We start from the raw sequence: 12,239 nt of genomic DNA on the forward strand, positions 1-12,239 counted from the left end.
GGCAAGTTTTTCAAAATGAATGTATGTCAGATACATCTACATTTAAACAGAGGAAAGAGAGCATCTGACAGGCAATAAAAGGAACAAGCATTTACTGGATAACTTTGTATGGTAAGTTCAACGTTAGACTCTATAATCTCATATAATCACATGGTAACACAGAAATAATCATGATTCTCAAAGCACTTGGTTTCTCAAAGCAGATAAGCAGAATCATACTACACATTAAATCTAGCATATAATACATTTATTCCTTCACTTAGTAGTTAGTAGACTTTAATAAGTACTAAAGAGAAGCCTACTTTTTTCTGTAAATGCAACACAGAAATGAAAATAGATAATAAATATTCTAATTTAACTATGTAGTAGAAAAGAATTATTTAAAAATAACGTGAAAAATGAACTCACAGTGTAAATCCTCTGGAAATGACTTCAGTTTCTTGAATGAGACGTAACGCTTTTCTCACAAGATTAGTAAAAGCTCGGCTATTTGTTGCTGTATCTTCCAAACGGACATTGTATTTTTTTAGGGTTACTTGTAGTTTGGCTGTCCTCCATAATCTCAGGGCTCTTATGATCAGATAAACAAATAGAATCACTCCCCATAGCAGCCAGGAAGATACAATCCACCAAGTGGGCAGCATAATGAGCAAGCTAATGAAGGCAAACAGCATTGAGACATCCCTATAACGGAGAAACCAAGAAAATGATATCCATAAGACTAGAGAAAGATAAGTTACTTTACCAGTAATTTAGGTTTACTACAATAGATAAAATGCTAGCTTCTTCGTAACGCATGCCTTAAAAAACGTGATGTTTAAAAAACTCATGTGAAATAATTAAAAAATATCTAGCAACCAGACATTAGTGCTTAGGTACTAAAATCTGAACTAATAAGTTTAGGTGAAAAACATAAGAAATAAGTGCCTTCTGAAACGACCTTTTTTTTTTTCTTTTTTAGGTTTAGATTCTTTAACCTAAAAATAAATTATAGATTTAAAAATTCAATTTTACAAATTTAAAATTAAAAATAATTTTTACTAATTTTTAATATTAAAATACTTTAATATTCAAATATAGTATAAATTCCTTTTCCCTAAAATCAGACTTTAATTATTTGAACAGCAATGTATAACACCAAGAAAATAAAAGGATTTTTCCAATTAGAAATAGTATATATTTGATGAGTAATTGTTTTGAATAAAGTCATCTAATTTTAAATAATCATCATTACAAATTTGGAATATATATATTGTAGATCATAATACGGACAAGCTTTGTACTTTTATGCTGCTTTAACTAAATTATGAAATTTTTTTACCATTACAAATCTACAGATTAAAATACATCTTTTAAGCAATGAAGGCTTTGATGAGAATGTGTATATATAAGAAAGAGGTGAATATAAGAGAGGTGTGTCTGAAAAACAACATCAACAATATCTGAAGACAGTTACAGTCAAACTACAAAGAAAATCACATGTAAGAATGCTTCTTAATAAATATTTTTCTGCCCTAATTTCTCTTGGAATTCGTTACTTTTAAACAATGCGAGTAATATCATAAAGCAAAATCTCACCATGTACTTGTATGCTTAATAACATTTGTGGCTAAAGAAAACTTTAAAGTTGTAAAATTCTTAAAACCTATGGTTCCTTCTAGCAGCTCAAGTTCTTATATTTTGAAAGGATAAGACGCTTTACTTCATTAAGATGGTATCTGAGTGACACAGATTTGGAAACTATCATACTTTGCTGTCTGTTACACTATTAGGCAGAAGTCAGTGCAACAGGAAGAAAGATAAATTCAGAACACTAAGGGCAATGAATGTAATTGCCTGTATAAGTCGAACCGTTTGAGCATTGATTTACCTCATTTAATAGACTAACTTTAACAGGAAGAGGACATTAACAGTCCTGGATATATTATCACTTCTACTATTCCTTTTTTCTTAAACAGATGATGGCCTCGGACTTCTTCATTAGACCTAAATATTTGAAGTAGTCAAAAAATTTTAGAATAGTTTGAATCGTCAGACTAGGATCTCTTCTCAGCCAACAAAGCAAGAGGTAACCATTTACGTCCATGTCCCTTCCTAACCTTGTTTTCTCTACAATGTGATTATGATATAATCTATTAATTATAAAGAAACATAAAGAACTAGCTAGGCCTGCATGCACACAGGTATATGGGTAAGAGAAATTCTTTTGGCACATGTTATACCTGTTTGTTGGGCTGTTAAACACAGAACTAATTATACTGAGTTGAAAGTATATAATAAACAAATTGGATTTTTTTTTCCAGCTTCACTTTAAATAGTATGTACCTCAGGAAGGTACTGTTTTTTAAACCTGTGGTATATCATTACATTAATTACAATCCTAAACTGTATGGAAGTTTATAATGCCTTTACAGTGGAGAGCACGATGATGGATTGCCTCTGCTGATACTCTGTATGTAAGCAAAGGATAGATGTTTTCTGGACAGTACCAAATATTAGGGGTTGCCAGGGAGCGAAGTGTTGGAAGGTGTCCATTTTCCTGTTGTTGAGGTTGCCCTGCAGACAGGATACTGGGATCAAGTAGCTCAATTAACTCCACATCCTCTTGTAACAGGACTTCCTGTTGCAGGATGGTATGTAGTGAGTCGAGTCGGAATCCAATATCCTTGCCATTAAAAGACCGGAAGAGAAGTATTAATAATACATAATTTTTTTATTACATGCTAAACTCCTAACGTACTAATAAAATTTAGAGGTATTTATTTTCAGTATACACTCCAAGAAGAATAAATAACAGTCCAATCAATCTTTTTATTTCTTTCCTTTTTCAAAAAAAAATCTTTTTATCTTTCCTTCTTTTTTTTTCAGTCCAATCTATCTTCAGTATGTTGTATGGGGCTTTCTTTTCACTGTAAATGTGAAATAGTACAGATTAAGGTGGCTATTATTGAGCTACCAATATACTACTAATATAAAATTTTAATAAAGAGATGTATAGTAATTACAGATTAATAAACCTGCCTAGGTAAGCCTAATTGATTAAATTGTTGAAACACAACATGGAAAAGGTAATCCTGTAATAGATGCTGTCCCTGGATCCTGTAACAATATGTCTAATATCTAAGAATTACATCAGCAGGATCGAGGTCTTCTAAAGCTGGACCTTTAGATTCTAAAAATACATCATTAAGGAATGAAAGGCAAAACCACACTAACATGTGCATAGCATTTATAGTTTACAAAATGCTTTCACATATACCAGCTCACTTATTCCTCCCTCTTTTCTTTCTATCCATCTATCAAAAAATATCTTATACATACCAGGGACCATGCTTGATACCAAGGACACAAAAAAATGAACAAGACATACAAGTCTCTACACTTACAGAGTTCATAGTTTAATGAAGAAGACTTTAAAGTAAACGGTTACTACATAATGTGCAAAGAAGTGCCATGAGATATTATGAAAGGGACATAGAGGGGACAAAATTTGCAATGAAGTCAGAGAGAGCAAAAGAAGTGATCTGTGAGCTGCGTCAAAGTATGAACAAGAACTGAGCTGATGAAAGAGTTGCAAGAGTGGGCTGACACAGAATAAAGCTTCTCTAGAACTGCCAGTCATCAATATTCGTTTTGTGCAGAGTGTATGTGGGGGAGGTGAGAGGCGAGGTAGCAACGTTAGAGCAGATAGTTTAGTTCTCACAGGAACCCTGTGGCGTACGTTATCCTGCCCTCCATTCTATAACGTAGGAAACTGAAGCCCAAAGGGACGAAATAGTCCAGAATTCTGATTTCAAATCCTAAGTGTATACAGTCTGCTCCATCAGAAATTTAAAGTTTTACTTCGTATTAAATTTAGGAATAGAGTGATCCTATTGTAAGATAAAAATAAAGAGAACTTTTAAAGTTCTTTAGCAATTAAAGTAAAAGAGTCAGGTGCAGGGTTTGGAAGCAGTGGGTTTGCTCTCCTTGTCGGTAATCCTTCCCACACCACAGAGTCCAGCCTTAGCTGATCATGACGGGGACTTAAGGAGGAATGCAGTGATCCATATATCAGACTACAAGTACACAGCCTGGTGATTGTGGCTTTTATGGCACTGTTAGAGAAGAACGTTTTTAATATTAGGTCTCTTTTGGTACATATATATTTATTTTCACTGATCCAAAACAGAACGCCATCTGAATGGAATACTGATCTTCCTTTCAGCCTGGTGTGGCTTTCTCACCACCTACTGACACACTCTGCATGTACCTCTCAGCCCTGTTCTGTCTCATATGTGAGCAACCACCTCCTCTCCCTTCTTACAATCCTGATTCTAACATTAAGAACCACTTAATTATTTGACGTCCCACCCACTTTCATAAAGAGATAAAAGCGCAGCTCACTTTATAGTACTGTTGGGTGGAAGGGGGAAGCAAAAGGGGCAGGAGTGGAGCAGGGTAGATTTTCAAGTAATCTTTAAAATAGATCTTCACATATTGGTATTGTTATTTGGTTTGGAACCCCAAAGCAGACATAAACATATGCAAATACAAGTATTAAAAACCAAGCTTTTGCTGCAAAAGCTTTAAATCATACCTTTTACGAGACCTCTCTACACCTATATATATGGGTAAATTTAAAGAAGCCTAAATAAATGAAGGCTGAGGCTCACAGAGAGGGGAAAGCTATTAAGGCAATGGGAGCTTTCCCTCTTCACGGACCCTGATACAGACATGTACTCACTTTCTTCAGCACCACTCCTTAGCATCAGACCTGTCTCCAAAACGGGGATAATGTTTTCCCCAAACAAATGTGCTTTGAGGCAGTATTAATAGCTTTGGAAATATTTGATTAAAGAATGTGACAAACTAACAACCTACAATCATCTACACATAAAAATAAACTTGAAAGGGACCAAGAAACTCCAGATAACTAAAGCAGTATTATCTTAATTGTTAGATTGCCTCTACAAAGGAATAACTTGAACTACAGTCTGATAATTATAGCTATAAAATTGAATTAGATTAATGAATTAATTTTCTTAAGGATAAATTATAAAAGATTACTCTTTAATTACAAAACTAAGAACTGCAGAAACTATGGAAACTGTACAATATGGCAAACAAAATACTGGGAAAACAGCTACCTACTAAATGAAGAAATATGTCACAACAGCTCTATTTGGACTCATGTCCAAGTCTCAAACATATGAAGACATTTAAAAGGTACTAATTTGATGGACGTAACTATTAGTAGGCATCATCTAACTAGCTCTGTGCTGCAGGGAGGTGGACCCTGCGATCTCTGGCTCACCCTCAACAGGTTTGAATGCAAGACCTAGTTAGTACCTAGGCTTATATCCTGGTTCCACAACTTAAGCGGGTTAATAACCTCTCTGTTCCGGTTTCCTCACCTGCAAAATAAATGGTACCTTCTTCATAAGGTTGTTTTAAGGTTTTAAGTAAGTCAATATTGTAAAATACTAAGAGTATCTGGTACACAGTAAGCAGTATGTGTTAGCTGCTAGTGTCAGTACACACGGAATAATTAAAATACAATAAAGTAAAGCACACATAATATAATACAAAGCATAGCATAGATAATTATTACGAGGTTGTTGTAGAAAATAAGAGATTCAGCGAGCTGAAGTTTCTGGGAAAGGCCGTGAGGAAGAGTTAGGACTGCTTATTGAAAAGATTCCAATAATAGCAAAATGGAAGGAACTGTACCACAGTATAATTGCACAGACATAGACAAACAGAACAGGTGTGGAACAAAGGAAAAGAAAGATAGGGTTGGCTGATGAAAATATCGGTGGTTAAGGCTGGAAAGGTAGATTAGGGCCAAATTATGTAGACTCTTTTATGGCGAAGTGATGTATTCGATTTGATAGGATAGATAATGAGAATCTTTTTAGGATCCAATCAGAGAAATGGCATGAGAAGGTAACTTAAGAAAATTTCTGCCTGGATGGATGCAAAGGGTATGAAAAGCACAGCTAAAGAATAAAGAGATTTCTATTTTTGCCCCTAGGGATACAGAAAGGAACTTATTTATGTGCTGATACACTTCAATGATCTTATACATTTTTTAACATATGTAGTGCTGTCTGATAAAGCTGATGACGATCTAGTGAGATAACATGTGTGAAAGCACTTTATAGACTAAAAAGTGCTAATACCACTAAACTACCAATATAGTTGCTATAAAGGATTTCTAATCTTTAAGTACTACCTTAATAAAAATGAACAACGGCAAAGTGTTCAGATATCATGGAGCAATTTCCAGTATTTATATAAAATGAAAGGGAGATTGGTTCAATATCTGTATAGCTAATACAAATTTAAATATGTCACAATCCAGGGGAAAAAGTCAAGCAACCTCATGCCAGAAGCCAACTGGGTAATTCCTTGTCCCATTAGCCATAAGCTATTCCTTAGATATGTATGTCTTACAATTTTCCATAATTTAGGCAAAAAAGGAACACATACAGAAGCTCACACTTACAGTGAAGATCACACGAAACATGGCCAATGACAAAGAACCAAGACTGGAAATATCGGGACTATACAGACTATGATAAAACCACAGAAAAATGTATATGGGTCCATGTACCTTACCACAGTCCTAGTATCACTGAAGAATGAGGATAGCTCCACCTGGACAGAGATGATATTCTATGTAGATGACAAGACACTTCATTGACCTTCTCAACATACCTACAAAGATGAAACCCTGAACGGAGAACTGGCCCTTTTGGATTGCTAAAAAAGTAATTTTAGTCAGTCAAAACATAATAATACTCAAGCTAGAGATGTACTGCATTATAACGGAAAGAGCCTTGGGCTTTGAAACCAGCACACCTGGTTTCAAATTCTGACTATCACTCTCTACCTGAACATTCTTGAACAATTTACTTAATAAGTATTCTTAAACCAAACTAAGCTGTCTGAACCTCAGGCTTTCCAACTGGTAAAATGCACTCAACCTCATAGTGTTTGATTTCAAAATCAAAATGTGAAAGCACTTTGTAAACATTTCTTTATGAATGATAATTTACAAGAATGATAATTATCATCTTAAGGTCACAGGCCAGCAGAGGATCCTGAAAACCTCCTTACCTGTAACCTGATTACCCTATTAAGACTCACGAGAACATCATAATCAATTTTTTAGCTATATTACCTGGATTTTGTATTGTTAGGATGTAAAAACTTGAAATACTCCTTCTTGGGAGTCAGGGGGTCAAGCAACAGATACATTACAGCAGAAAGAGAGATCGAAAACGCAAGCCTCACTGCAGTCACAGACTCTCGATGCTGACTATTCCAAGTCTCTGGGAAATTCTGTGATTTATCAGTCCTGGGAGACTAAGTTTTACATATGAAGTTATCAGAGAATGGTAGATTAATGATAAATAAATTAGGGAAGAACCACTTTTGATTTTGCCCAGACTTGGTAAATCATAGGCTATGGGATAAGGATAGAGACAGCCCAGTTCCTAATAAAAAGGGTGAAGATCCCACTAATAGGTAGATTTTCCCAGGTACTGAAAAAGGGTCATGTGGACAAAGAGGAATACACACAACTGTTGTCAAGAACTTAGTACAGAAGAGACAGTACAAATACTTACAAACCAATACAAGAGGAATAACTGTCAATGGAGGAAAACGGCAGCAGGAAATTAGTAATCTAACAAATGTGGTTTTGATAACTACCAGAATATTCTATTCTAAGTGGCTAATAACCTCTTAGAACAACTATGAAACAATACTAATAAGTACAAATTCAAAAATTTCTAGTTATTGAAGAATTTTTTTTTTTAGGTGATACAAACAACTTTATTTAACACTTAATGAAGCAGACAGTCTCCTTTTGAAAAACTGCCCAGAATATCTAATCAAAATCAATCACTGCCCAAATCAGTAGCAAAACAAATTCTGATTCATTCATTCTCTAATAAACTGGAGTCCTGAAAATTGACAAAAAAAGTAAAAAGAACACTTACCAACTTGTGAAGTAAGTCGTCTTTCTTATTGCACTGAGAAAAAATCCAACTTTTGATGGTTTTAGCCACTTTTACCAGGATACCCTGCTGAAACGAATTACATTGTATAGGATTATTAAACCACACCCAAACAGCAGAAAAATTTCGAATAATTTACATCTAATTAGTCAAATTTTTTATCAGGAAAAGGGAGAAAACAATCATCCAGGTTATATGCTTTGTCAGTATGTCTCAGCCTCCTTATTAGCTCCCAGATTTACTTGCACATCAGAATCACCCGAATTCTATTTTAGTTAGAAACATATTCCCGGGCCCCCAAAGAAAGGTTCAGACTCAGTAAGTTTGGAATGAGGCCTGGAAATGTGACTTTTAATGAGCAGTCAGAAGTCATCCTGAAGCAGCCCATTTATCTTAGGTGCACTATAAACGATGTCAAGACAATGATGGTATGTATTTCAAAATGAAAACCATTGGGTACTCTAACTTCTTAAATATTAAGAACATTTCACTCTACAATACTAAGGTACAAAGATGATTTTTATCAATTTTAGAAAAACTGCCTCACTGAAATAAAAGTTAGATTATTGAATCACCCCAAAAGTCAATATACCTTACTAGCCCATTTCCTGAGCATGCCAGTAAATGGAACTCAAATTCACTGAGTGATTACTATATCCCAGGTACTGAAAAAGGGTCATGTGAACAAAGAGGAATACACACAACTGTTGTCAAGAACTTAGTACAGAAGAGACAGTACAAATAATTACAAACCAATACAAAATATGAAAAGGTGTGGGAAAAGAAGAGGTCAAGAGGAACTAACACTGGAACTAAGCCCTGACAGATGAGTAGGAATTTAACAACAAAGAAGGTTAAAACACTCCAGGCAAGGGAATGGGATAATTAAAGGAGAGAGCCATGGGAAAGCATGCCACGGGGCTGGTGACATAGTCTGGGACAGCTAAATCCCAAGGGAAGGAAGGAATAGTAATCAAGTTAAAAAGGTACACTGAGATGAGTTTTAAAGGATTTTGGTCTTATATGCCACAATAGTTTAGACTTTATCCTCTAGGCTGAGAGGAGCCACCAAAGGTTTTTATGCAAGAGAATGAAACAATAAAAATCAGCTTTTTAGAAAAATATCTGGCAATAGTGCAGAGGCTGTAATGGCAGAGAATGACCAGTCCAGAAGCATGATTAGAAGGATATTAGTCCAGCTAAATAATGATATAGGCCTGAAACTAGGATAGCAAAAATGGTAATGAATAAGGGGTAGATTTTTAAAGACATAGAAGTTGACTTGATACATCATTTAGCGACCAAATCAGTGTGGGAGTGACGGGAAATCATAAGATAACTAAAAGGGTGGTAATTTGGGAATACAAGAAAAAATATTTTGTTTGTGGGGTGCCGAGGAAAGACACTGTTTTAGATATGCTGAAGCTGAGTTTCCTGGGGTACATGCAGGTGGAAATGTCTCACAAGCACCTGTAACTCCACAAAGAGGAAGGACATAAGTATCCAGTGAGGGCAAGAAAGTAGATGGGATTGCTCTGAGAAAACAGACCAAGCAGAGAAGAGGCCTGATGCTCAACTTTATGGAAGGAATGTTTAAGAGTAGTTACCAGAAATGCTTATGTATTTGACAGACATGGAGCAGTTATTGTCTGCTGCTAAGGTTCCAGTGCAGATACAAAAAAAAGGGGTCCTCGTGCTTTCTGTCTGTCTGATTGTGGTAGCCAAGACTGAATGGGGGAATCTAGGGAAAAAACATGGAGATAGTTTTTCCATCTATCACATTGTAAAGAGTGAAGAGCCTGCTTTACTCCAAAGAAGAATCTTAAATATGAGTTTACAAGAGAAATGTAAACCCTTGCCTTCTGATTGATTCCTACACCCTTGCCTTCTGATTGATTCCACTTTTAAAAGCCTAAGGGTTAAAACTAATTAAAAGCAAGCCAGTGATTCCTAAAAGAAAAAAAAAATCACAGGAAAAGAAACCAGAAAAGTATACAGAAAATGAATATTCATGGTGAGAATACCAGTACAGACGGCTCAGTAAGTGCTTTCACAGTAAAAAAGTTTTAAAAAAGGTGATTAGTGTTAATGACTGTTTCATCATGAACTCATACAAAAATCTGCTTTCCAAAGAAAATAATTTGTACTTCACTGCTTGAACAGAATTTTGAGGGCAATTCTAAAAATATATCCACTAAGAAGGAACTAAATAGTACAAGTCTCTAAAATTTAGCTGCCTCAGATTTAGAAAAACTCCATTTTAGAAAAATATATAGCTCATACAGTTGAAATGTGTTAAGACTAAGACCACACAAACTTTCTAGACATGTGGTAATTTTGAAAAACATCCTCTGGCTATGCTTTTTACTGTTCCTCAGTTTCTGAAGAAATGACATTTTAAACTCATTTTATTTATTATAAATTGATAATAACATTTCTACATGTAAAAATACCTGTCATAAATGAAAAGGATTGAAAAACCCAAGAGATCAATGCTCACCTCCTGCCCCAAGATTATCCCTTGACCCTTTCTTTGTCTTTTGTGGCCAAGTAATCTCAAATCCAAGTTTTAATCTATAAATAACCAATTAGATATAATCTAGGTTTTCCTTTCAAAACCCTTCCTAGGAACATTCATATTTGAAAGGGGCAAGAAGAAAGGCTTTAAGCAGAGAAAACTAGCAAAACTGGTTCTGATCTCCATGAACTTTCACTTCCCTATCTCCTACCTTATGGGTATTAGTCAGAAAAACAAACCAAAATATTTCCGTGGGATTTACTTTGCTGTTGTAAATGGGCCCAGCTTGGTTACCTCACACTTTAGGGGTTTTCTAAGAACAGGAGAAAAGACCTCTATCACCATAGAGTAAACGAGCAAAACTTTAAAAGCCTCCTTCTGAAAGTAATTGACTCTTGTAATAAAACATTGATTAAACCAAAATTCTCAAGAAATTAGGTAACCTGGTTATATTTTTTCTATTAAAGTAGAATTCGGTGTGTTAAAACTGAAATGTACTGGAATATTTTCTTTAGTAAATAGGTGTAACAGGACATAAATGAATTCATTAGTTAATTCATTTTGTAGAACACAATCAATGGAGATTCTTCTGATATCTCAGCCTCATAATGCTGTACTCAACTCTGAGATATTTACTGTATAAAAATGTGTAATACTGCAGACATTAAGGGCATCAGAAATTGAGGTATTATCTACTCCATTGCATATCCTTGAAATGTTTATAAAATATCTTACTAAATTGCTTTCTTATAGTTTGTGCTCTTTTTAAAAAATATATTTAAAGGAAAAAAAAATTCCAGTTAACATAGGAGTCCTAATAGTTAGGTTCTCATTAAGGTTTTTTTTCTGATTCCATCCAGATAATGTCAATATTTAAATAAATATTTTAATCCTCAACCATATTCATTTCCATTCGTTATACAAATTACCCGTGAGATTGTCCAAATCAGCAAGGATTCACGTGTATCTAAACAGACAATTTTATACTACTGATGAAATATAAAATAAATTCTTTCCAGTGTTGGGAAGGACATGGAGGCACTTACAAGGTGTTTTCTTATTTTTGTTTTTTTGTAAGGTAAAGAACAAAAGATTAAGTCATAGCGGATGAGCATGCTTTCTTACTTTTGGCAGGGCTCTTGTAGGAGGCTTTTGTTGTCCCTCTGTGCATTTTTCTGGTTTTGGTGACAGAGAAGAACATATTTCAAAGTCTGTGTGTCCCAGATCCTGTAAGTACTGGTAAAGTGGAGAATTCTGAAAAAGACATATTAAATAAAGCAAATTTTAAGATCATTACTATTTCAAAAGTTTTAGAGGCCAAACGCAATACCAAACTTCACTATTATGACTAGTATACCCAAATTCTTTAAGGCTTAATCTGTAAAGAATTTAATGCCATTTAACATTAAAATGCCATTTAACATTTTAAAAAAAACCTCAATAATTCAACAGAGGGACCCCAAACGGGGAAAACTCTAAATAAAATACACAGATTTTTTTTTGAGTGAGTACCAGCAAGGAAAAATGAATTTAGGAATATAAATAGATTTGTTAAGCAATTTCTCTGCCCACATTTTTGTAGTATTAGATTGCTTCATAACAGCCAATCCTGGCTATAGATAGCTCCTAAGAGGACCTAGAGTGAAAAACAGTTATTACTTGAAGCCAAGTAGAATTAGGCAGTGATTATACTGTATTAATTGCAATTTTAT

General features: G+C 34.6%; 1 protein-coding gene across 2 annotated transcripts in view; it reads right to left on the reverse strand.

Annotated features, from left to right (window-relative positions):
- The window catches only part of VEZT (vezatin, adherens junctions transmembrane protein), a 57,884-nt gene that overhangs the window by 24,136 nt on the left and 21,509 nt on the right, over positions 1-12,239 (reverse strand). For both annotated transcript variants that reach the window (XM_033116566.1, XM_033116567.1), the window contains exons 3-6: positions 11,653-11,781; positions 7,992-8,078; positions 2,490-2,665; positions 409-684 (exon numbers count right to left, since the gene is read on the reverse strand). In XM_033116566.1, the coding sequence (XP_032972457.1) occupies positions 409-684; positions 2,490-2,665; positions 7,992-8,078; positions 11,653-11,781 (668 nt within the window). The remainder of the gene's footprint in view (positions 1-408; positions 685-2,489; positions 2,666-7,991; positions 8,079-11,652; positions 11,782-12,239) is intronic.

The sequence above is a fragment of the Rhinolophus ferrumequinum genome, chromosome 10 (genome assembly GCF_004115265.2).
Source record: "Rhinolophus ferrumequinum isolate MPI-CBG mRhiFer1 chromosome 10, mRhiFer1_v1.p, whole genome shotgun sequence".
NCBI lineage: Eukaryota > Metazoa > Chordata > Mammalia > Chiroptera > Rhinolophidae > Rhinolophus > Rhinolophus ferrumequinum.